We start from the raw sequence: 27,634 nt of genomic DNA, 5'->3' as shown, positions 1-27,634 counted from the left end.
CTTAAACTGTAAGAAGTATAAAGTACTTAAAAATATTTCCTACTTGTTTTTTATTCACAGAGATGCAGACCTACACAATGAATGTAACCCCATGAATTTGTTAGTGCCAACTGCCTATCTCCTCTTGGAAGGTGAAGAGTGGACTGTGAAGATACATTTCTCAGGTAATAGGACCGCAGAGCTGGAAAGGACTTTGACATGATCTAACCCATCATTTCATCTTACAGAGGAATAACAAAGGACCAGAGAGGTAAAGGTCATCCAGAAGCAAGGAGGTCTTTCCAGTTCATGATGGTGTTCCAGTGTCAGACAGATTTGGGTTCATACTCTGGCCCCACTAGTAACTTAGGACTAGAAAGTGAGTATTGGTTTCCTCGGCCACAGAAGGAAATTGATCGTTTCTGTCTTGCTGCTGTGTCCTAAGCATCAAGTGAGAAAATGTTTGCTAAGCATTTGATAAATGTTAGCTGTTTACTCGCTTTCCTTTCCCCAAATCTAGTGCCCCTTGCCATCCCATGCTTCTTCAGTGTATACTGGCATTCCAGATATACGGAAATTGCTTATTAGCAGCTACCAGACATTAGCTCCAGTTTCTGGATGGAGAAAACGAGGAAATTAACCACACGCTAATGGTAGTTCTTTTCCTTCTTGCTTCCCAACATCCACAGTAACTCTGACATTGAAGACAGGGAATAACTAGGAAGCACCAAAGCAATCCTTGCATTGATGGAGATATTGGGAAGTTTCTAAGATTATACAGAAGTGGCAAAGATCTGTCCCCTTTTTCTCTTGCTTGTCCTGCTCCTGCCCTTTCTACTTCTTCCACAGCCAAGTGATGCCAATGAAATAGAGCTAGGCAGAGAGCTCTTACGGGAAAATTGAGGTATCCTATTATGAAAAAGCAAAATCCTCATTTTGGTTGTTGTTGTTGTTCAGTCTTGCTAAGTCATGTCTGACCGTGACTTCCATGAACTGCAGAACATTAGGCTTCCTGGTCATTCACTGTCTCCAAGAATTTACTCAAATTCATGTACATTGAGTCAGTGATGTCATCCAGCCATCTCATCTTCTGCCACCCTCTTCTCCTTTTGCCTTCAATCCTCCCCAGCACCAGGATCTTTGCCGATAAGTCAGTTCTTCGCACCAGGTGGCCATTTGGTAGAAGAGTGAAATTCACTGAGTATACCAGCAAAGTAGAAATGCTATAGCATCCCTTGATCCCACTGTCCCCTCCCCATGATTTTGGTCAAATCATGCATCTGAAGTGTCAGTGGGTAGTAACTCAACACATTGATAATATTTCCTACATGAACCATGCAATTGGTTTCTCTGATGATCAACAGTTGATTTGGGTGCATTGCACTTGTGAATAAAGAAAGTCATCTTTGTCAGCAAATTCAGATACTCCTCAAAAGTGTATAGCCTATTAGGTATTAAAATGTTGATCGTTTACCATGGAAAGCTTAAATTCTTGCTAAAACATGGAGAAATTAATTTCATGCCATCTGTTGCACTGCCTTATTCTAAAAATGCTTCCATCATGTTTCCATGAATTTCCCAAAAGTTCTTGTCTAGGGATAAGATTCCACTCAGAATGCATTCCACTCATTAAAAATCAGTTTCTAAAAAAGTTTAAAAAAAAATCTGAACCTTGTTCATGATGAATCATGTGATACGGTTCAGTTCAGTTCAGTCGCTCAGTTGTGTCCGACTCTTTGTGACCCCATGAATTGCAGCACGCCAGGCCTCCCTGTCCATCACCAACTCCCGGAGTTCACTCAGACTCACGTCCATCGAGTCAGTGATGCCATCCAGCCTCTGTCATCCCCTTCTCCTCCTGCCCCCAATAACTCCCAGCATCAGAGTCTTTTCCAATGAGTCAACTCTTCGCATGAGGTGGCCAAAGTATGGGAGTTTCAGCTTTAGCATCATTCCTTCCAAAGAACACTCAGGACTGATCTTCAGAATGGACTGGTTGGATCTCTTTGCAGTCCAAGGGACTCTCAAGAGTCTTCTCCAACACCACAGGTCAAAAACATCAATTCTTCAGCGCTCAGCTTTCTTCACAGTCCAACTCTCACATCCATACATGACCACTGGAAAAACCATAGCCCTGACTAGACAGACCTTTGTTGGCAAAGTAATGTCTCTGCTTTTTAATATGCTATCTAGGTTGGTCATAACTTTCCTTCCAAGGAGTAAGCGTCTTGTAATTTGATGGCTGCAGTCACCATCTGCAGTGATTTTGGAGCCCAAAAAATAAAGTCTGACACTGTTTCCACTGTTTCCCCATCTATTTCTCATGAAGTGATGGGACCAGATGCCATGATCTTCATTTTCTGAATGTTGAGTTTTAAGCCAACTTTTTTACTCTCCTCTTTTACCTTCATCAAGAGGCTTTTTAGTTCCTCTTCACTTTCTGCCATAAGGGTGGTGTCATCTGCATATCTGAGGTTGTTGATATTTCTCCCGGCAATCTTGATTCCAACTTGTGCTTCTTCCAGTCCAGCATTTCTTATGATGTACTCTGCATATAAGTTAAATAAGCAGGGTGACAATATACAGCCTTAAAGTACTCCTTTTCCTATTTGGAACCAGTCTGTTGTTCCATGTCCAGTTCTAACTGTTGCTTCCTGACCTGCATACAAATTTCTCAAGAGGCAGGTCAGGTGGTCTGGTATTCCCATCTCTTTCAGAATTTTCCACAGTTTATTGTGATCCACACAGTCAAAGGCTTTGGCATAGTCAATAAAGCAGAAATAGATGTTTTTCTGGAACTCTCTTCCTTTTTCCATGATCCAGCGGATGTTGGCAATTTGGTCTCTGGTTCCTCTGCCTTTTCTAAAACCAGCTTGAACAACTGGAAGTTCACGGTTCACGTATTGCTGAAGCCTGGCTTGGAGAATTTTGAGCATTACTTTACTAGCATGTGAGATGAGTGCAATTGTGCGGTAGTTTGAGCATTCTTTGGCATTGCCTTTCTTTGGGACTGGAATGAAAACTGACCTTTTCCAGTCCTGTGGCCACTGCTGAGTTTTCCAAATTTGCTGGCATATTGAGTGCAGCACTTTCACAGCATCATCTTTCAGGATTTGAAATAGATCAACTGGAATTCCATCACCTCCACTAGCTTTGTTCATAGTGATGCTTTCTAAGGCCCACTTGACTTCACATTCCAGGATGTCTGGCTCTAGGTCAGTGATCATACCATTGTGATTATCTGGGTCATGAAGATCTTTTTTGTACAGTTCTTCTGTGTATTCTTGCCACCTCTTCTTAATATCTTCTGCTTCTGTTAGGTCCATACCATTTCTGTCCTTTATCGAGCCCATCTTTGCATGAAATGTTCCCTTGGTATTTCTAATTTTCTTGAAGAGATCTCTAGTCTTTCCCATTCTGTTGTTTTCCTCTATTTCTTTGCATTGATCGCTGAGGAAGGCTTTCTTATCTCTTCTTGCTCTTCTTTGGAACTCTGCATTCAGATGCTTATATCTTTCCTTTTCTCCTTTGCTTTTCATTTCTCTTCTTTTCATGGCTATTTGTAAGGCCTCCCCAGACAGCCATTTTGCTTTTTTGCATTTCTTTTCCATGGGGATGGTCTTGATCCCTGTCTCCTGTACAATGTCACGAACCTCAGTCCATAGTTCATCAGGCACTCTATCTATCAGATCTAGGCCCTTAAATCTATTTCTCACTTCCACTGTATAATCATAAGGGATTTGATTTAGGTCATACCTGAATGGTCTAGTGGTTTCCCCTACTTTCTTCAATTTAAGTCTGAATTTGGCAATAAGGAGTTCATGATCTGAGCCACAGTCAGCTCCTGGTTTTTTCCTTGTTTTTGCTGACTGTATAGAGCTTCTCCATCTTTGGCTGCAAAGAACATAATCAGTCTAATTTCAGTGTTGACCATCTGGTGATGTCCATGTGTAGAGTCTTCTCTTGTGTTGTTGGAAGAGGGTGTTTGCTATGACCAGTGCATTTTCTTGGCAAAACTCTATTAGTCTTTGCCCTGCTTCATTCCATATCCCAAGGCCAAATTTACCTGTTACTCCAGGTGTTTCTTGACTTCCTACTTTTGCATTCCAGTCCCCTATAATGAAAAGGAGATCTTTTTTGGGTGTTAGTTCTAAAAGATGTTGTAGGTCTTCATAGAACCGTTCAACTTCAGCTTCTTCAGTGTTACTGGTTGGGGCATAGACTTGGATTACTGTGATATTGAATGGTTTGTGATATGGTACATAAGACCAAATTCCCCTGGAGGGAAAAAACGCATGGAATCACAAGGAATTTGTTCTTGTTTAGTCACTAAGTTGTGTCCAACTCTTTTGCGACCCCATGGACTCTCGCCCACCAGGATCCTCTGTCCATGGGATCTCCCAGCCAAGAATACTGGAATGGGTTGTCATTTCGTTCTTCAGGGGATCTTCCAGACCCAGGGATCAAACCTGTGTCTCCTGCTTGGCAGGCAGATTCTTTACCACTGAGCCACCAGGGATGCCTATAACAAGGAATACTAGTTTGGAAATCAGAAAACAGAGGCCTTGATCTAAAGGCTGCCCCTAACTAGGCTTGTGACCACAGGCAGGCCCCGGCCTTTCTCTGCCTTGGTGTTCTCCACAAAAAATTAAGAAAAAGCAACCGTAGATGTTATAAATTCACCTGCTTGATGATACAACCCAATAACTACAATTAGGCTTCAGCTACAGAGAAACTGGGCAGCAGTAGCTCAGTCAAGTCTGCAAGTTAAACTGAGACATTTATTTCCTACAGTCCAACTAGTAGTCTAATCAGTAAAGCTGTTAAACTTGCAATAATATTTCACTGATGTGTACCAGAGCGTTGCAAGTTATAAAATTTCCAATTTAATTTTACTGCATCCCTGAAGCTGTAGTAATTAGAAGACAAACTCACAGTGAAGATGTTTATAGCTTCAGGGGTGATAATTTTGAACCTGTCCCGCAGGTCACTTCTGTCCTCAAGGTTCCCGGATTTGACAGCTGCCTGTAGACTCAGGATTTTATTGTAATACAGCAGTAACTCGTCATTCATTCGATGGGAGCAGATGTAGATGACGCTCACTTTGGCATCTGAAAACAACAGGCACAATGTTAATTACTGGTATAAAGGTAAATGACATTACGAACTCTGGCATCGGATTGATGTTGTGCAGTTTAAAATAAAGAGCATATCCAAAAGCCACATTCAAGTTAATTTAGATTGGTTTTGCACAGATCCTAGCAATTCAACTGGACTTTTTAAACTTTAGCATTTCTCTAAAACAACAACAACAACAACACCATTACCAAAAAGTAGACACAATGATTCCTTCAGAAGGAGAACTGAGAGATACCATGGAATTGTACTTTCAAATAAATACATAGGGATTTAGCCCCCAAACTCCCATTAACCTCAATGGGAACTGCATACTGCTTTTAAAATTCATCCCATTAACTTTAGTAAATTATAAAACCAAGCTATTAACTTTAGAAAGCTGATGAAATTGCAATTTCTTATTCTGCTTGGACTTGGGATTGTTCTATCCAAATAAATGGTCTGATTATGACCATAGCAATGATTATTTCAGGAAAGCAACCTTTTCCTTTCTCCATTCCCAAAGAGGACTATATTACTTAAATAGGACATCTAGTGATTCTTGGTTTAAAGGAAACACTATCTTAATTTAACTGTTCTCCTTCTTAAGATGTGCTTCTTATTATGTGTATAGAAAAAATCCTAATTAAATTTCCCATCCAAATGGAATAGTAAGATGAGATTACCCACTCCAGGCTGCAGAATATTTTAGGGAGTATGGACAGGAAATCAGCAGCCAATGGAGTCACTCGTTGATTCGTAAAATAATTGACTGATCACTAGGGACAAAGCACTTTGCTGGACACGAAAGGAAATACAGGAATCAAAGCAACTGAGGTGTTGCCTGTGAGAAGCCACATTTCACATGTACTGCTGCTGCTGCTGCTAAGTCACTTTAGTCGTGTCCGCCTCTGTGCGACCCCATAGACGGCAGCCCACCAGGCTCCCCCGTCCCTGGGATTCTCCAGGCAAGAACACTGGAGTGGGTTGCCATTTCCTTCTCCAATGCATGAAAGTGAAAAGTGAAAGTGAAGTCGCTCAGTCGTGTCCAGACAGCCCTAAAACATGGTGGAGTGTGGTAGATCCATGGCACATGCAGAACAGGTGCCCAGGAAAGGTCAGAGGAGGAAGCACTGTAAAGTGTTTCCTTCATCAAGCAGGGTGGAGAGGAGAGGATGCTAAGACTCCTATGTTCAGTTTGGCAGAGTATACAGAGCACAGACTGATTAAATTCTTGCTCAGCTGCATGCAGGCTGGAGTACATTATTTAATCTTTCTAAGCATTGGTTTCTTCCTTTGTAAATAGAGAATCAAATCACCCAGGGCACAGAGTCTGGGAGAGTATGAAATGAAAGAATAAACACACACACGCACACACACACACATACATACATATACAAACACACACACACTCACGTAATGCACCTGGTGCAGTATCCAGCACATAATAAGTGCTCAACTAACAATACAGATGCACCAATCTGCCCCTAAGTCCACCCTGACTAGGCCAGCTAAGAGTGATTCTACACCTCGCCTTCCACACTTGCACTCCTTTTCATCAGTGCCTGAAGACGTAACACGATGAAGTAGTGTCCTCTGCTGTTCTATCTTGTTGTTCCAAATCCTTTGATCTTGGCTCTCCAGACTCTTTAAAGGTAAGGTGTATGCTTTTAAAAAAAATCCCCCATGCCCTGGTATAATGTCAAGTGTGCAGGAGTCACTCAATAAATATTTGTGAGTTGACCAAAGGGATCTGGGAGAATGGAGAGATTCAGGAAGTTGAAAGTCATACACAATAGTGAGATTCACAGCATGCAGGAGAAATCTGTTCTGGAAAAGAGCATTTTGTGGCTAGAAGCAGTGTCTTCTGAGCTGGACCAGAGGTGGGCCCAGAGTAAGTGCTCCATAAATGTAAATACTTAAGTGGCTCCTACTTAATGTCGAAAGCACATTGCCACATGAGCCTCAAAATAAATTAACCGAGGAGACAGCAGTTACAAAACTTGTATTCAACTGTTGAATGATCAAATTAGTAATCACAAATCTTGTGTTTTCAATAGAAGTCTAGTATCTTATCACACTAGTAGTTTTTAAAACCAAACTAGTGGGGGTTTTTAAGTATAAAAAAAGGACACAAAAACAAACAAAAATAATAAAGATTCCATAGCAGAAGAAAACTAAATTTTTCTTGGGAAGAAATTTCTGGGTTACAAATAATAAGAAATCATGTTGTTAATTTTACCTTTCCTGCTCATTTTGGGCAAAGGAATGTTATATCACTAACAGTAATATCCAGTATTATCCAGTTTGACTGTGGATCGACAAATATTCAAAATTAATTGGTGATTTTGGAAAGGAATTAATGAGAAGATGAAATTGTTTTGATTGCTAGTCAATAGTCAGGATCAGTCACTCTCTTGCTTAAACTCATCTAGAAGTTGAAAACATTAGCCACTGAGGTCTCCCCACCTGATACCCTGACTTTACAGCCAATATCTGAACAAGTCTTAATGTGTGATCAGAATAGCTTTGTTCCCCCTGAATAAGCAGAAAAATCAACACCTTTTACTAGGAATTAACAGAATTTAAAAAATGAAATCACTGATTCTTCCACAAATTACCACTTATTTTCCTAGTTTCTTTATATTTTTATTTCACAAGCAAGGACTTTTCCTATCTTCTCATTTCTCTCTAAACTTTTATTACTTCTCTTGAAGGGGTTTTCGGATTGCATTGTTATGTCATGAAGATGGTATACAAAGAAAAGGCATTTGGTTCTAACTTCTCAGAAAGGTTCATATTAGCAAACTTTTCCACTGCGGGTAGACATAGACTGAATTACTGAGTTATTTAAAATAGAAGCCTAATATGTTTAAGTTTTCTCTAATAAAGAGACTCCTTGGTAAAGAAATTTTTGCTGATGGTTTGGGCTATAAATATACAGAAGGGTATATAAAAAGCTAAAGAAAAAAATTAATCAAATAAATTAGAGCAAAGCCTGCCCTCTGCTGCACTTCAGTGGTTTCCACCCAGTCAGTTTTTTAGTTGAAATAGCTCAGCACTAACAAATCAATCCTAAGTCATTAAAATAATTTTTGTAAGGCTGAAAAACAATATTAGTGCCTAGATAATAGATTAAAGCAATTACCCTATTATTATTTTAGGACACTGTAAATTTCTAGTACTGATGTATTTTTGTTACCAAATGGCATTTATAAAATAATAATGATGCTGAAATATATATGAATCATGTAAAGTGTGTCATTCCAGGGAGCCAGCTAAGTTGGTCATTGATAATTTAAAATTCTTCCTTGTTTTGCTTAAATAAGGGCCAAAGCGATTATATTTTAGCAATACTAAGAAGTTCTTACTTGGAAACTTAGTAAAAAAAAAAAAAAAAAAAGGCTAGTTTTTTGTTTAACCCTGAATTTCTGGCCAGGATCTCCCCTACTGATTCAACATTATTGCTTAGGCTTTGAAACCTTTATTCATTAAACCTCATTTCAAACAGTGTCAAACAAAGCCATAACATTCTTGTATCCTTCTTTCTGGGCCCCAGGTTGGTGTCTGATTTAAAACTGACCAAACCAGTACTAGAACTCGACTTTTACAAAGATGTGTCTATCACTCAAGGTCTGTGTTTCTAAGAATTCCCTTCACTAGGCACTTTCTGTTGTCTCATAGCTAGATACTGCTGCTGCTACTGCCAAGTCGCTTCAGTCGTGTCCAACTCTGTGTGACCCCATAAACGGGAGCCCATCAGGTTCCCCCATCCCTGGGATTCTCCAGGCAAGAACACTGGAGTAGGTTGCCGTTTCCTTCTCCAATGCATGAAAGTGAAAAGTGAAAGTGAAGTCGCTCAGTCATGTCTGACTCTTAGTGACCCCATGGACTGCAGCCCACCAGGCTCTTCCATCCATGGGATTTTCCAAGCAAGAGTACTGGAGTGGGGTGCCATTGCCTTCTCCAATATATTTAAATAGAAGCTTCTTTTAAATCTATATTCATTCCCCTCTTATTCTTATAATGAAAACAGAATGTACAAAACCGCAGTTCTGATACCTCCACTCATTCCTCATAATATAATAGACAATATTGACACAGATATAAAACATTGACTTTCTTCACTGCCAGATTCAGTAAAAGAAGAAGAGTTGGGGCTATAGGAGAGAAATCCTTATTCAATCCTGCAGCAAAGAGAATTAGAAAATTACCCAAGTATATTGGTTAAAATGTCACTTGTTTATTCAAGTTGACTTCACTATAAATATGTTCTTTAAAATGAAACATTCAATTGCCCTACAAGTAGAAGTACTTTTCAAAGAAGCCTTTTACAAGCCTTTTCTTTGTAGAGTGAAAACAAAAACATTTAATCAACATTCATTGATAAACATCCTGAAGAGCCATTTGTATAAAAGTATTTACTATACCTAAGATGTCACACAGCCTCCCCAGCTGCGTGTTCTGCTCTGTGTTGAAATCGGCAATATTTTGTCGCACAGGCTGGGAATAACCTAAAAGGCAAACCAGATGTCAAAATTCAGAAAGAGCAAGTCACTATGGTAAAATGGCACATGAGGATTTCAGTGTCATGGTCCACATTTCCAGAAAAGAACTGTCTCTGAAGCATCTTGCAGAAACAATCCAACTCCTAAGAACGAGGTCCTTGCTCCTCAAGGGATTAAGCACTACTCTGGAAGATGTGCTAGGCAGCATATTCTGCAACAGAGAGGTTCATATTTTTCAATACCAACAAAGCTGCTGGGAATCAGGATCACGGAAACATGGGGAAATTTTGGCAATTTAACACAAATGTTTAAAAGAGCATGTAAGAACATTATGCTCAGATTTTAAAAATATTTTGCCTTTTCAACCCATGCATCTGATGTGACATTTTGAAGTGTGTCCTGGAATCATTCTCAACTGATACTCCGATTTCAGACAAAACCCTTGCTGTTGCAACTATGTATTTAAATAACTCTAAATACTAAAGAAATATGCTTCTGCTCACACAGTCAAAAGGACTTTAACTTTAAAGGGCAATAGAGGTTAATGTAGGTACTTTGTCAGTACTAATGAAAGCCCCACCATTTCTTTTGTGTCCATTGGAACGGCAGAAGGAAAACACATGTGAATTATTGTCCCAAAATCTTCTACAGCAGGAAAAATTCCTGCTACTTCAGGGGTTAAAATTAAAAAGTGGATCAAAACACGAACTTAAAAGGCATGCACTCACAAATATGCATAATTGTTTATACAAATTTCAGCAACTGTAGGTGTAACTTTTAAAACAATAATAAAATTGCTTTTCACATTTTGAAGAGATGCTTCAATGCCTCCTTGTGGTTAGTGAGCCCAAACACATGTTTCAAGTTAAACTGCTGTAGATAAAGTGGTTTTAAATACTACATCTTCGAGATGTGACAGATTTCCTTTTCAGCATAAGGAAAACTATAGCAATTCAGGCAACAGGGCTTCAGATCAAATGAACTCTGATAATTGGCTCTTTGCTTTGATGTTAGTGTTTAAACACTAGACAACGTTTGGAAATTAAATGAGTTTACAATTCATCTAAAAGTCTCCCTTTAGCTTTATGCAGATGAGCTTAAGAAGTAAAAAGGCAGAAGGACAAGAGGGCTGTTTGAATTATTTTTGAAAAATTATTAATTTCTAAAATAATTTGGGGAACTCTTCCACATATGAAAGTTAATACATACAGCTACAAACAATGCTACCTTGATGTGCAGTTGCAATAATGTAACTCTTGGGATTTTGCATATGTATAATTCTGTCTATACTCAGATAAATGTTTAAGAAGATGTGAATATCATCTATCAAGACTATAAGAAGGCAGGAAAATGCCTAGAGAATAAAGTATGATTAAGAAAAGTGCCTGAGAGCATTCTACGAATGCATTTCCTTTCAAAAGAAAGATAAAAGGCAGTGTGAGATGGCTCATTAAAATGATGTCCAATTTAAAATATAAAGGATGTCTGATCATGTTCTTGCCACATATGCAGCATGTGAGGAAGTCCGTGTTTCGATCAATTACTTGAGGTCAGTTTTCCAACAAATTACTCAGTACCTTTGTTACCCTGATCAAGGAGCACATAGAGTGTCATGCAGGATTATGATAAATGCTTACTCAGTTAACCCTACAAATGCACCCATATTACAGAACCGTATATTAACAATCTCAGGGCATTGTTACAGAGGATCATATGGAGCAACTGATAGGAAGATATTTTGTAAACTGTAAGTTACTGTGTAAACAGAAGGTATTTTAAAATTACAAGCTTTTAGGACTTCCAAAGCTTGTAACAGCAAAAACAAATTCTGCCACAGCAACAGATCATTCCACATGGGCAAGATACAGTGCAAGGCACACTTCCATCAGCAGAGCAGAAGTTAGGAGTCAATTTTTTTAAAAGTCAGATTTCTTAGGTTTTGTACATCCACAAAGTACCCACGTTGACACCTGGGTGAAAAGACCTCATCGATGTGGGCAGCATATATTAAATACAATAGTGACTTAACCAGGAAACTGTCAGCATGGATGTTGTGGGCCTGAGGAGTTCAGGAGACATGGCCAGTGGCAATGAAACATCATACTTTGGAATACAATCTACGAAGTCATGGATATGTCAAAGGTGCGACTAGAAACACCAGAGAAGTTTTGAGAAATCTTGTACTTCAACCCTCTTCATTACAGATACGGAAACTCGGGTAAGTCCCTTGTCTCTTTTCCAAGGTAACATACACTTACAAATTATTATATAGTTCAGATACCACATCTTTAACTCTTGTGACAAATGTGCTTGTGTCAAGTGAGAGAGAAGACAAGACTCCCAGTGTGAGGAGAGAACGCCAGAGGGACAAAGAGCTTTTGCCAGTTTTCTCACTTTTATTTTCAGTTGCTATGTCAGGCAGAATAATGGCCTCCAAAGCTGTCCCCGTGCTAATCCCCAGAACCTGGGAATATGCTAGGTTACATGGCAAAGGGGAAATAAAGCTGCAAATGGAATAAAGATTTCTAATCAGCTGACCTTAAAATAAGGAGATTCTCCCAGATTATTTGGCTGGACCCAATGCCATCACAAGGACCTTAACGGTGGAAGAGGGAGGTGGCAGAGCAGAGTTAGAGCAGAGGTGCCTACAGAAGAAAGGCACAGAGAAGCCACGTTGCTGGCTTTAAAGATGCAGGAAGTGGGCCATGGCCTTTCCTTGTCCATTACATTGCGAGTGGCTTCCAGAAGCTGGAAAGGGTCAGAAAACATCCTTCCCTAGAGCCTCTGAGGGAATGCAGCCCTGCACACACCCTGATTTTAGCTCCTTTCACACTTCTGAACTACAGAATTATTACTATGAAGCAACAAATTTGTATTGTTTTAGCCAGTAAACTGTGGAAACAATAACTGTCAAAGATTCTTAAAAATATGGGAATACCGGACCACCTTACCTGCCTCTTGAGAAACCTGTACACAGGTCAAGAAGCAACAGTTAGAACCAGACATGGAAAAACGGACTGGTTCTAGATTGGGAAAGGAGTACGTCAAGGCTGTATATTGTCACCCTGCTTATTTAACTTATATGCAGAGTACATCATGAGAAATGCTGGGCTGGATGAAGCACAAGCTGGAATCAAGATTGCTGGGAGAAATATCAATAACGTCAGATGTGCAGATGACACCACCCTTATGGCAGAAAGTGAAGAGGAACTAAAGAGACTCTTGATGAAGCTGAAAGAGCAGAGTGAAAAAACTGGCTTAAAACTCAACATTCTAAAAACTAAGATCATGGGATCTGGTCCCATCAGTTCAGTTCACTTCAGTTGCTCAGTTGGGTCTGACTCTTTGCGACCTCATGGACTGCAGCATACAAGGCCTCCCTATCAATCACCAACTCCTGGAGTTTACTCAAATTCATGGCCTTTGAGTCGGTGATGCCATCCACCCATCTCATCCTCTGTCGTCCCCTTCTCCTCCTGCCTTCAATCTTTCCCAGCATTAGGGTCAGCTAATGAGTCAGCTCTTTGCATCAGGTGGCCAAAGTATTGGAGTTTCAGCTTCAATATCAGTCCTTCCAATGAATATTCAGGGTTGCTTTCCTTTATGATGAACTGGTTGGATCTCCGTGCAGTCCAAGGGACTCTCAAGAGTCTTTTCCAACATCATGGTTCAAAAGCATCAATTCTTCGGCGCTCAGCTTTCTTTATAGTCCAGTTCTCACATCCATACATGACCACTGGAAAAACCATAGCCTTGACTAGATGGACCTTTGTTGACAAAGTAATATCTCTGTTTTTTAATATGCTGTCTAGGTTGGTCATAACTTTTCTTCCAAGGAGTAAGCATCTTTTAATTTCATGGCTGCAGTCACCATCTGTAGTGATTTTGGAGCCCCACAAAATAAAGTCTGCCACTGTTTCCCCATCTATTTCCCATGAAGTGATGGGACCAGATGCCATGATCTTAGTTTTCTGAATGTTGAGCTTTAAGCCAACTTTTTCACTCTCCTCTTTCACTTTCATCAAGAGGCTCTTTAGTTTTTCTTCACTTTGTGCCATAAGGGTGGTGTCATCTGCATTTCTGAGCTTATTGATATTTCTCCCGGCAACCTCGATTCCAGCTTGTGCTTCATCCAGCCCAGTGTTTCTCATGATGTACTCTGCATATAAGTTAAATAAGCAGGGTGACAGCATACAGCCTTGATGTACTCTTTTTCCTATTTGGAACCAGTCTGTTGTTCCATGTCCAGTTCTAACTCTTGTTTCCTGACCTGCATACAGACTTCTCAAGAGGCAGATCAGGTGGTCTGGTATTCTTGTCTCTTTCAGAATTTTCCATAGTTTATTGTGATGCACACAATCAAAGGTTTTGGCATGGTCAATAAAGAGCAGAAATAGATGTTTTTCTGGAACTCTCTTGCTTTTTCCATGATCCAGCGGATGTTGGCAATTTGATCTCTGGTTCCTCTGCCTTTTCTAAAACCAGCTTGAACATCTGGAAGTTCACGGTTCATGTATTGCTGAAGCCTGGCTTGGAGAATTTTGAGCATTACTTCACTAGTGTGTGAGATAAGTATTATCGTGTGGTAGTTTGAACATTCTTTGGCATTGCCTTTCTTTGGGATTGGAATGAAAACTGACCTTTTCCAGTCCTGTGGCCAGTCCTGAGTTTTCCAAATTTGCTGGCATATTGCGTGCAGCACTTTCACAGCATCATCTTTTAGGATTTGAAATAGCTCAACTGAAAATCCATTACCTCCACTAGCTTCGTTCATAGTGATGCTTCCTAAGACCCACTTGACTTCACATTCCAGGATGTCTGGCTCTAGGTGAGTGATCACACCATCGTGATTATCTGGGTCGTGAAGATCTTTTTTGCACACTTCTTCTGTGTATTCTTGCCACCTCTTCTTAATGTCTTCTGCTTCTGTTAGGTCCATACCATTTCTGTCCTTTATTGAGCCCATCTTTGCATGAACGGTTCCCTTGGTATTTCTAATTTTCTTGAAGAGATCTCTAGTCTTTCCCATTCTATTGTTTTCCTCTGTTTCTTTGCACTGATCCCTGAGGAGGGCTTTCTTATCTCTTCTTGCTATTCTTTGGAACTCTGTATTCAAATGGGTATATCTTTCCTTTTCTCCTTTGCTTTTCACTTCTCTTCTTTTCACAGCTACTCGTAAGGCCTCCTCAGACAGCCATTTTGCTTTTTTGCATTTCTTTTTCTTTTTTTTGCATTTCTTTTTCTGGTCCCATCACTTCATGGCAGACAGATGAAAAAAAAGTAGAGAGAGTGACAGATTTTATTTTCTTGGGCTCCAAAATCACTGCAGATGGTGACTGCAGTCATGAAATGCAAAGACAGTTGCTCCTTGTAAGAAAAGCTATGACAAACCTATACAGTGTATTAAAAAGGAGAGACATCACTTTGCTGACAATGGTCCACATAGTCAAGGCCATGGCTTTCCAATAGTCATGCACAGTTGTCAGAGTTGGACCATAAAGAGGGCTGAGCACCAAACAATTGATGCTTTTGAATTGTGGTGCTGGAGAAGTCTTGAGAGTCCCTTGGACTACAAGCAGATCAAACCAGTCAAACCTAAAGGAAAGGAGTCCTGAATATACATTGGAAGGACTGATGCTGACGCCGAAGCTCCAATACTTTGGCCACCTGATGTGAAGAGCCGACTCATTGGAAAAGACCCTGATGCTGGGAAAGATTGAGGGTAGGAGGAGAAGCAGGTGACAGAGGATAAGATGGTTGATGGCATCATCGACTCAATGGACAAGAGTTTGAGCAAATGCTGGGAGAATAGTGAAGGGCAGGGAATCCTGGCAGGCTGCAGTCCATGGGGTCACAAAGAGTCAAGCACAACTGAGTGACTGAACAACAACAACAACAGCCAGTAAGCTGTGGTGACTGGTCAGAGGGCAATAGAAAACTATTATGACTGTCTACTTTCCCTTACTCCCAGTAAGAACACTCTCCAGACAGTGTACTCCTCTTTCACCTCTAACTGAAAGATGGGTGATGGGGGATTGAGATCCCTAATTAGAGCTCAGAATAAGCACTCAATAAGTATCATTGTTGTTACTATTATTTTTCCTAACCTCAGCTGAGCCAGACTTAAATTCTCTAAAGGAGCTCTACTTAAATGTAGGGAAATCATTGTTATAACATGCACAAATTACTTGGGCTATCAAAATACTGCTCTTCTAGCTTATGGAGCTGATCGACCCTAATTGCTGTCAGATAGACCTGACTTCCCTTTTCTAAGAAGGTTCTCAGTCTTCCCTTACTATCATTCTCTCACACGCTGTCTTCACCACTTTTCTCATTTTGTCATTACATTTTCATTTGCTAGCTTGTTTACTTGTTTGTGGTACATCACTCCTTCCCCCTGCATCACTCTGGCTCCGTTAGCCAGACTGTAAGCTCCATCAGAACAGGAACGTTGTGATACTCCCAATCAAATGAGCCAAGGAAATGTGCCTGAAGAGCCTACTCAAAGAATCTGTCTTTTATTTATTTATTTTTTTGATAAAATTTTATTTTTTTTTTTTTTATTTTTTATTTTTTTTGTTGCTGATGTTTTGGGGAATATGTTCTTAGCCCTTTCTCTATTGTGTTTTCATCACTCCCTCCTCTCCTTTCAACACTCATGAAGTTGGGTTCTCTGATCTGGAGAATTTCTGGGGAACTCAAGGAATGGTAAGTGGATTTGTAGCTTTCTCTAGGTCCTTATCAGCATAGACTAAAACAGCACTCGCATAAAGGTACACACTCTCTTCCTTACAACCATAGAGAGGAATACAGATTCTTTCCTTATGCCATCCTCATCACCTGCAATGTATTCATAGTTTGATAAAGTATTCCATCTTTCCTCAAAATATTATTGTCTCTGCTTCATATTGAAAAATGGTACCTGAATGTGTCCCTCTGAAGTTTTCCAACTACCATACTTTTGGTCTTCTATGGAACCAAGGATGCCCATTAAGGGTTACTGGCTATCATTTCTCCATCTTAATTTCTGCCCTCGTCTTCTTTCCCATCCCTGTCTTCACCCCGACACAAACTCCTATCAGATGATGCTAATTGCCTGTTTGCAACCCAGTAAACTAGTCCTGCTAGGATTGACTTTTCCTTTACAGCAACTGCAGAGACCCAAGAACATGAGCAAGGCCATGCTAAGAGGCCATGACTCCTTGGGACTGTGGGTGCCTTTGTAACAGGCCCCTACTATTGCAGTAAAATCAAGTATTCTTGAACCCTGCTTATTACTCGGTGGTTGACTCCTACTTTATTTTGTCTCCAAGTCCTATACCATACAATTGTACCTAAGGCAGAGAAGGGGTTAATAACAAATTTCCAGTTACTACACAGTTGTCATTCATCCCGTCATTCTGACCTGAGGTGGGAGTCACCCATGTCTCAGTCTGATGAACTGGAGCAGTGGTTCTCAACCTTTTTCCCATTTGGAAACCCATCACAGGCAATGTTCAAATGCATCACACACTCCAAAGGGCATTCGCAGGGTTACAAAAGCAGTAGCTTTAACTCTATCCCTTTCTCTTCCACTCAAGAAAGCATATAAGATGCAAGCTGAGTGAGGGTGGCATTATTATAGAAATCATCTTGAATTGTTCCAATTCATAACAAGTTAAACATTAGCGAAACTTTGGAATCTAATAATAAAAATTTAGGGAACACGGAACATACTTTACAAATGATTGCACATCAACATCCTGCAGTCATCTAGAGAAATGTGATCTAGACATTATGGTTATACCCTGATTTTACTTACTTGTGCAAGTGTGAAAGCACAGGATACTGAGGTAGGAGATAAGATTCAGCAAGAGGGAGGCCTGTCTGGGTTATGTGTATGGTCCATCCAGTGCCAATTTGATGAAAATAAAGCTGAGGGTTGGGATTACCCTGGAGGTCCAGTGGTTAAGAATCTGCCTTCCACTGCAGGGGATGTAGGTTTGATTCCTGGTCAGGGAACTAAGATCCTATATGCGGCAGGGCAACTCAGCCACATGCTGCAACTTGAGAAGTCTCAGCTCTGCAACTAGAGAAAGCCCATGCCCCACAACAAAGACCCAGTGCAGCCAAAATAAAAACAAAGCAAAAACAAACAAAAAACAGGTTAAAAAACTGTTTTGGGGGGCTTCAGAGGGAAATTAGAGAAATTTGTGATGAGGTACACACAAGAAACATAGGAGGTACTCAAATCTTTGCTGAGTTTTGAAAACATTCTCGAACCAAACTGGCCAAATGGATTCTGTACGGTGCTGAAAGCCTTTCCCTCAAGAGTGAAAACTTTTTCTTATTCAAACTTTTTGTCAGTGACTGGCATAGCACTGTATCCAACTAAAGTTAGTGATTCTCAAAGCGTGGTCTGGGGACCTGGGGGACAGGAGGCCTGGAAGGTTAAAACTCTTTTCAAAATAATACTAAGATGACATTTCCCCTTTTCAGTATTATCCTGCCACAAAATATAAGTTCATTGATTTCAGATTCCACATTGAAAGTAAATCTTAAAAATAATCACTGTTGAGTTTTGATATAAAATCAAAGTAGAGTCTACACAGTTATCTGAAAAGGCTATAAAATATAAAAAGTATTCCTCCCTTTTCCAAATACTTATCTGTGTGAGGCCAGGTTTTCTTCATATGCTTAAACCAAAACAGTATATTGCAACAGACTGGATGCAGAAATAGACAGGAGAATCCTACTACTTTCTATTACGAGATTTGCAAACTTGTCAACCAATGCCATTCTTCTCACCAAATTTTTTTTGTTTGTTTTGGAAAAGAAAGGGTCTTTTTAAAATAAAAATATGTTTTCATAGGTTAACATTGGTAATGTGCTTACTATTGCTATTTTAATATAAACTGTTTTTAAAGTATCTCAGTTTTCGTTCCTAATGTGGTAGATATAGACAGATATAACCCACATAAACCAACACTCTAGGGTCTTCAGTGGTCTTTACAAGTGTAAATTTGAGGACCACTGAACAAAAATCTTATTATTTTTTATGATAAGGAGATGAAAAATGTATTTTATCTTAGTGTAAGTAAGACTTTCTTTGAACCATATCCTAATACTAATCATTTCATCCAGAGCCCAGGAACTGATGTCACTTGACACCCAACTGAATGCTGTTTCTGTATTTTAGGGTACAACATCTGATAGACAGCTCAAGTCCACATGGGCCATTTAATATTACAAGGTCATGGGGCCAACCCTGATCTAACCAGTGAATGCATGTTGATGTGGGTTACTTGGATGAATACAACATGGATGAACAGAAATATGTTTTCATTTTAATTGGGGCTATAAAGAAATCTGAAAGTTGTAAGCATACTTTATTCCTGATCCCCAAAGATCTGGATTTTCTGGGAACTGCTCTCTGGAAGATCTTGGCAGTACATGTGTTTCAAAAATCTAGTGTGGCCGAATCATAACTAAACTGAGGATTCCATCCTTCTTGCCAAAATACACTTTGAAGGCTGCAAAGATTTGACTGAAAGTCCTGATTTCCCAGCCCTGAGGTGAAAGCAGAAGAAATGTATCGAGTCTTTGAGTTGTCAGCTTGAAGTGGGAAAGTAGAAAAGGGTCAATGTGCTCAGAGGCACAGTAAAAATGTGATTCGAGATATACTCCTCTGGGCTCTGGTCCCAAACCTGATCACAAATGAAAGTGAGCACAGTTCTTACCTTCTGGTGAAACAGGAGCGGGGTTAGGAAGGAACTGTCTCATGAGCATTTGGGATATAGCAGTTGTGCATAAAAGTTAGAACCTCTATCCTTCAGGCTTTTGTGACAATACAGAGCAACAGAAAAACATTTTCATGAGCCTTGAAGTAACAGGATCCACAATTTTATGGACTGGAGTATCTTGGAGACCAGGAATTCTGTTAGCCTCAAGGATAATTTGCTGAAATAATGCACAGATGGGAAAAAATGAGGCTGAACTATATACATTCCTTTTTGCCATTAAATAGGCAATGAAATAAAAGACCACATGGAGAAAAGGGGAAATCCCACCTCAATACATTATTCCCTATTTGTATTTTAGAGGAGGAAGAGAAGTGACAGAGGACGGTCATCACTGGGAGTTTAACTGGTTGGCAGCAGCCTCATATACCTGCTCATGGTATCAGAACCCCACACTCGGCACATCTCATTTAATGTTAACATATTTTAAAATGCCAGTGAGCTTAAGAGTAGCAGCAAGTGACGCACTGTAATAAAGAAGCACGGGGGTTAAATTAAAAGTGGAGGAAGTAACCTGGCCAAAGAAACTGGAAGCAGAGTTCGTTTGTAGGTTTTATGTAGACCTCTGATTTTTCTAGAGGAATTAGGATTCTTTGTTGCAGTTCTTACTTAGCTTGACTGATAGATTTTACTTAAAATAGACCCTAGTATTCTATTCCTGCTATGAACCATAGTAGATTATTCTGTTATATTTCATTAATAAAAATGATAAAAATGTGCAATATCCAATTAAGAGATGAGCCTATATAACCTGGAAAGGATTACTTTCTTTTCATCATCTTATAAAATTACAAAGCCAGTCTGTTTCTTTGGACAATTAATCAACAACATCCTACCTCTCCTGTTGGTTAAAAATAGCTAAAACTTTCTGTTACATCTGGGAGTACTTCCCAAAATATATAACAGCAAGTCATGTCTCATAACTCCTTTCAAAGAGGCAATGGCTCTGCAATGTATAATTGTCTTCATGCTCATCAAGCCATAGATTTTTAAATACATGGTAAATATTTTGTGGTCAAAACTACTGAGAGGTCATCCTTTGTGCGATTAGGGTCTGGAGAATGCAATTACTCCTGTGCGTGCAACACTGCATACACAAATAACCAAATGCCTACAACTGTAATATATTATGCAGTTATCAGCTACTAAGCTTTCATTTTGGGGTTTTAAATAAGTTAGTGCAAGCCCAGTTGGTTGGCACATGGTATAATTATTTCTGGGGCTAATTCCACACCAGATCTGATTAGAAGTCTCCTACGGAAATAGTAACAGAGGACAAGGCTGCAACTTGTATTAAATATGTACCTGAATCCTACACACCTACCAACTGATTTTGAATAGTGAATCCCTCTCAATTACGGGAATTAAATTACTATATTGAATAGATTGAGGGGGCATGTATTTAGAGAAAAAATTGCTTCACTTTCATATACTTCTATTATCATAAATTATGTAGATAAGTCTCCAGTGCAGGTGACAAAGTAGGCATGTTGTGGCCAGCTGAAATCTTCTTTAAGTATTCCCAGGGGAAGTGTATATAATAAAAAGGTATGTTATCATCATTGGTAGCTCGGATAGTAAAGAATCTGCTTGCAGTGCAGGAGACCCAGGTTCGATCCCTGGGTCAGGAAGATCCCCTGGATAAGGGAATAGCAACCCACTCCAGTATTCTTGCCTGGAGAACTCCATGAACAAAGGGGCCTGGAAGGCTACCGTCCATGGGGTTGCAGAGTCAGACACTACTGAGCAACTAATAAGGAAGGAAAGGAATCGTTTAAAAAAAAAAAAAAAAGCAGGTATGGTTTGAGAACTATGCCTGTGGTATAGGTACCAGATGACAGTTTAAGTTATTTAAACCCAATTTAATGTTCACTGTCACTTCATAACCTAAAGCATAAATTTTAGAAACAAATACAATATGATCAAAGCCCAAGTATTATTCTCTTGTGAAAATTTGAAATTGGGCTTTTTAAATACTCAGTTGAGAAAAATATCTGAGCTTATTCTTAATCTCTTAGAAAATACATGATTAGCAACTTTTCTTGCTCACCTAAAATGGGTTATTATGTTGTTAACAAGCAAAAACTACTGCAATAAAGGAAATGTTCAAATTTAGTATGTATTTAAACTGAGCATGAGTAATCTAGAAGAAAACTAATTTTACTATCAGATTTAAAATAATGTCTTCTAGTTATAGTTTCTGTCCAGGTTATTTTTGTTGTTCTTTAGTCCCTAAGTTGTGTCAGACTCTTTTGCCACCCCATGGACTGTAACCCACCAGGTCCCTCTGTCCACGGGATTTCCCAGGCAAGAATACTGGAATGGGTTGCCATTTCCTTCTCCAGGGGATCTTCTCGACTACTACTTAATTTATATTCAGCAATCTCTTTGGAATTTAAGACAGCTTCATTTAAAATTATATTTTATTAACCAATTTATATTAATATCTGTTACTTTCATAAGTTGACCTCTTTGGAGGCTTGTTTCCTATTAGGCTTTTCTGCAGGGCTGACTGCTTGGGGCTGCAGAGTCAGAAGGTAGGGTACAGGAGGGAAGAAATTTGTGAAATTGGGTTTATAATAACTTTGTGCTTGTCAACACTAAAAGCATGGGGGTCTTATTTCTATTTATAGTTCTGAATAAAATAGAGCCTGCAAGACAAAATTTCCCACATGATATCAGGTCAGGTCCACAATTAGTTGCAGAAGCGAAAGGCTTTTGTACCTTATTCTAAGGACTCGAGCCAGTTAATTGGGTCTGCAATTAGCCTCTCTGGTTGTAATCAATTACAAGTGCAATTTCTGTGTGTGAACTAATTTTGTGTGCAAAAGTAGTCCCACCAAAACAAAAGCCTAAGTTAGAATGAAATTCAGATCTGTCTTACCTCACTTACATCCCGGGAAGGAACCGATTTCTTCCGTGAGTCTTGAAAAAAGATCTAACCTAAAAGTATCTATGCAACTGAAGTATTTTCTTAACTTTTCTACAAGTACTTAGATGTAAATACTTTAAAATCTAGGAAAGTGTACATTACTTTGTTATTACTAATATTTAATTAATTTAACATATCATCTTAATTATATTTACATAATTATTAAAATTTTTTTGCTTCTCATGTGTTAGTTTCTATACTATGCATAAGTACCCAAACTCATATACACAAATAAATTGCAATCCAGAATTCCATTACAATAGATCACTTAATGCATTGCTGTACTTAAAAGGCCTTAATATGTAACATGAAGATTCAATGAGTTTTACTGTTTGTCAAAACTCTATTAAGTCAGCTTGGGAAATTTGGCCTCAACCAAGGAAATTTAACACACTCGACAGATAAAAAGCAAAACAAAACAAAACAAAGATGCAAACACATCCCAAACATTTTGACAGCAGTTGATGTTTTAAAGGAACTTCCAATACACATTTCTGAAATTCCCAATATCATTTTGGCATACCTATTTTACTACTGTGTTGCAGACAACAGCTTTTAAGTCCCCCAATTCATAAATGTAATTAAATAATTACATTAGTGCTAATTAACATGAAACTGCAGATTATTTAAGCGCAAAAAACACTATTCAACTTCTTAATTATTCTTGTTCACACAGCATTTCCTTTTGCTCAGGCGCCCTAGGTGCAAATAAAGCATCCCATCTGCTCGTAATTAGAACTAAATAATTTCAGAGAATGTAGCTTATCATTTTGACTGCACATTTGATTAAAAACAGTGTACAAGCAATATCCTGGCTTATTGGCGTAACAACAACAATGCACACAAGCCTGTGTTCTTCCATCATTAAAGAAGATCGAAAACATTATCTGTTATTTCAGGGGGAAAAAATACAACTTTTTAGTTCATTTCATACAGATGAAAGCGAATTACAGCAAATCACCTCTCCACTGAATAGCAGCCCCCACGTAATGACTTTATTTGCTTAATCCCCAAATTAAACGCCGTCTCGAGCGAGGGCCCTGTGTTATTACTCTCATCATGTCGAGAACATTTTCCTGCCGAGACCAATTTGAATAAAACAAGGGGCCTTCCTTGAACTCAATCAAGGAGCCATAATGTGGTGGGTAATAGAGGTTGCTGATAGATTTGCAGGCAAAAGTGTTATACCTAATGATGGGATATGGATAATAGTCCTCCTGGAGGTCCTGATGCGATTCCAGTTGGCTGCCAGATGCTAAAAATCAAGAAGAGCATTGATCAGTGACAGGAAGCTGTAGTGGATTCATCTAGTCAAACTTCAGCTGTTTTTCCACTGTACAGTTAAGCCAGGCATAAATTATATTAATTGATTTAATTACATACTTAAAACATCTTCCCCAATTAATTTAATTAGGTGGCTACATGATGCTACTGGCAGGGGAAGATTAGAGGCAGCTCACTTAATTAACAGAATATGAATGAAAAAAAGAGAAAGCAAACATAAATGAAATTGTGAGCACTAATTAAAAGGCTGTCTGCAAACTTAAATACTTTCTGACAAAGTGGTGACAGCAATGTAGACAAGAGAGGATTTTTTTTTTTAGCAAATTAAAGTGCCCAGGAGGTATATATAGGGAGAAAAGGTAATGCAGTTAAAACATTGATTTTCTGACAGAACTACCATAGTCAAAGTGAAGGGACTTTTTTTTCTACAGAAAAATTGCAACAGACTTTGCAGGCACAAAAGCCTGATTCCTTATTAGGGCTAAAATATGATATAGAGACAAATGTAGGGTTTGTGCATTGTACATTAAAGGGAGTGGAGGGGGTAGGGAGTTGGAGAGAGAGAAGGAAGATAAAGAGACAACTTACTGCAATCGTTCAAGCGAGAAATGTTTAGAAAAAGAGGTCTGCCTTAACAGCTGGCAGCCTTGTGTACCTTGGCTCGGATGCGGAAATTCTCCAGGTGTCTCTCACGTGATTCCTTTAGAAGCTTCCTGAGCCGGGTCTTATGGCAATGTAATAGCCACGCAATGGCAATGACACCTGATGCCCACTTCTGCCGGCGATAAGACAGGAAATATTTTCTTGCTTTGTAGCATTTCCACGTGGCTTGGATCTTCATGGCAGCCTCTGTCTTTCCATCCTGGCCCTTGTACCTCTGTCCCGGAAGATTTAACATCATTTGGATGTCGACTGGGTTCTCTAACACTGAGAGAAGGTCATATCTGGTAAGTTTATTCTTCAGCTCAAACTCTGGAAGGAGAGTTACTAAACTGTTAGCTTTTATTTTGACTTCTGGTATCGCATAGTCCTTGAGAAACTTCTCGATGTGTTCCAAGAGAGAAAAAATACTTCCCCAAGACAAACTGAAATGCTCCTTGAAAGCTAAGAAGTCCGGGGCTGTCTTGTCTACAACACCATTGTAAATAAAAAAATCATAATCCCACGGTGATTTCTGGGTCTTAGAAGGTGCTGTCGCTTTCATGGCCTGGGGAAGGAAAGTGTCGGCAGAGATGAAATAACTGAATGGTCAACACACACCCTCACATTATCATTTATTACCTGAGAATGGGAGGATAGGAATCACAGTTCTGATTTAATACATACATCATACATGTCGTAATAGGAAAGTCTTGCTGTCATATAACCTCAGACTCATTGCCAGAAGAATATCTTAGAGGTTGCTGCTCAAGGCTATAACCATTCTTACAAAAGTGTTGTAAAACTGATCAAGAAAACTGATCACGTAAAAATCAGGCATTTAGTTCACTTTGATACGGTTAGCTGACCCCATAATCTCTGTGATTTACTTTTCACACATGCATGAATGGAAGCATGTCACTGTTTTCTTGTTCATAAATTATCCACCAATCCTGAAAAATAGAATGAAGCCTTTCTTTGCAGTTTCTGCGACACTTTCAGATAAGCCCATCAAAGCTGTCCTGTCTGTTCTGAACTTTTCTAACAGATCAGCGCTTTCCAGCATTTTGGAGTTCTTCTGTCACCTTCTCTGAATATCCAGGAGTTAGTTTTATAAAAAGCATTATGTTGTATGTTATCACCCTTGCCACTTTCAAGGTTTATCTTCACATGTTCTTTTATTCTTAAATCTGGACACTTCTTAGGGACATATCTGGAGCTGTCCCCAGGCAGACAGAATCTGAAATTTCACAATTAAAACCAAAAAATATTTGCTTTTCATTTTGTTCCCATCGGTACTGATTGAGTTTTAAGTCATGAAAACATATTACTTTTATTTTTAAATGTCAAGAGGCATTCTCTAAGAATGAGATTATTGGGCAGTTTTTTATTCTTTACACTTTTCTGCATGAAAAAAACTGAGCAAATGCTATTTTAAAAATAAAATAAGAAGAGATTTGGATGACAACAAGCAATATATGTCACACGTACATTGCTTTAAACAACAGAAAAAAGGAAAAGGAAATTTGTGTCACTGTCTTCTATGAAACTACTTACATTTCATTATTTAAACCCATGGAACTGGAAGAATAGACATTCTGCCCCATGGTCTAAATGAGTACTATGGCCTGAGGTGTGAGGGGTGTAGGTGATTGAGGTCCTGCCTTCTTGTTAGTCAACGAGGTATCAACTTAACTGTGCTGACTGCTTCTCGCTAAGGGATTTGAGGAACAGATTGTCTTCAATATGTCAACATAATCAGGTGCATAAACTCCATCTCTACCAGATTATAGATTATATTGCTCTCTGCATTTTGAAGAATTTTCACAAAACACAAAGGAAAAAAGACCCAGTTAATTTATCAATGACTATTATTCCACAGCACTGTGCTGAGTATTACTACATTAAATTGTTCATGCTTTGTCTTTACTAAACAAATGTTAACTGATATTAACTAACAAATTCAAAGCAGAAAGGTAAGAGAAAAGCAAGCCAAGAGATATATTTATAATAAAACCACAATAAGGAAACACAAGGGGAAAAAAATCACCTTTCAATTCTTTTTCTTTTCTTAAGGTTCCAGGCAGTGGAATAATTAATTAGGCTGCCATCTCAAGTAAAAATGCTGAAAAGCAAGTGTTAAGTTTGAAAGGGGGTACTTTCCTTGAATTTTGAAGCAGACTTTTATAGCAACAAACTTTTGTATACTTTCTGAGTCATTATAGGCATAAGAACAATGGAGAAAGCATTTTACCAAGACTCTAGCCCTTTCTGAGCTAATCAAGGCTCTAAAAGAGAATGCAAACTATTTGGTAGATGGAAACAAATTCCTTTTCCTTGGACGGGCAAGAGGGAGTTAGAGAAGCAATGCCTCCTTCGGCAGACATCAACCCTGGCAGGAAGAGCTCAGCTCCTGGTAGAAGACAAGGGGCACATGTTCCAAAAGCGGGATCACTTGGCTACATTTCTGCCTTCCTTCAAGAAAGAAGATGGAGGGAAGGTTAGAATTCAGAGAAGAATGGCAGTACTTCATCACTGAGGAACAGACATGCAGAATAATCACAGATGTATAGAACTGGCTGGTCCTGCCAGTTACGTGGTTGATTTTGTGAACAAGACCCTGAGATACCTATAAGAAGCACAGCTATGAACGAAAGATTCACCAGGAAGTCTTGTCTCCTTGTTAACGTTAAACTAGTTTTGAAATTTCTTTTCTTTACAATGAGTCGTGTGAAATTGGAGCAACCTTGGGAGAAGTTTAGAAAGGTGTGGACTCTCAAGCCTCTATTGGACAGTGCCCTTCCAGGGAGTAGGTCTAGGGCATTGACATACAGCAGCAAATGCATCTAAGACCTTTTGAAAGAATAGCTGTGCAGTGGGAATGGGGTGACCGAATTGCACAGGGGCTGTTTTAGAACAAAGGGATTACACCTCCCTACCTTCTTGGATGATATTCCAGTAAAGACACGCTCTCAAAGGAAACACACTCTTGGACATCAAATAGACCACTCAGGCACAGGGAAGCTATGGGTTTAGAGTCAGCTAAAGCATAACTGTAGTACATCTGTCACGGAGAATGCCACACTTGGGAACACTTTAGACTTAGAGCAAGAAAAGACATGTCTCTCAAGAGAAAGGCTTCCCAAATTAAAGCAGTGCATCAGCATTGTGAGATCCATTGAGCAGGTAAAGACAAAGCTGCTTCACAGCCTGCTAGGAATAAGAGCCCTGATTAAAGGTCACGCCATGCTTCAGGTTCTGGTTCCTTCTGCTATTCTTCCCTGACTATTTATCTCCATGAACTTGTCAACAATTATTTGTTGCTTTCTTTCCTCCTTCCTTCCTCATTCTCTCCCTCCTTCCCTCCCCCACTCTCTTTCCTTTCTTCTTTTCCTTCT

At 39.3% G+C, this 27,634-nt stretch overlaps 1 protein-coding gene across 1 annotated transcript in view; it reads right to left on the bottom strand.

The window, feature by feature from the left end:
• The window catches only part of IQCH (IQ motif containing H), a 229,793-nt gene that overhangs the window by 95,436 nt on the left and 106,723 nt on the right, over positions 1 to 27,634 (bottom strand). Inside the window, 4 exon segments of the mRNA XM_070377335.1 lie at positions 4,915 to 5,090; positions 9,525 to 9,608; positions 23,502 to 23,568; positions 24,253 to 24,804. Of these exon segments, the coding sequence (XP_070233436.1) occupies positions 4,915 to 5,090; positions 9,525 to 9,608; positions 23,502 to 23,568; positions 24,253 to 24,804 (879 nt within the window).

The sequence above is a fragment of the Bos mutus genome, chromosome 10 (genome assembly GCF_027580195.1).
Source record: "Bos mutus isolate GX-2022 chromosome 10, NWIPB_WYAK_1.1, whole genome shotgun sequence".
In the NCBI taxonomy this organism is placed as follows: Eukaryota; Metazoa; Chordata; class Mammalia; order Artiodactyla; family Bovidae; genus Bos; species Bos mutus.
Note: the sequence above shows the minus strand (reverse complement) of the source record. Positions and strands in the feature narration are given on the sequence as shown.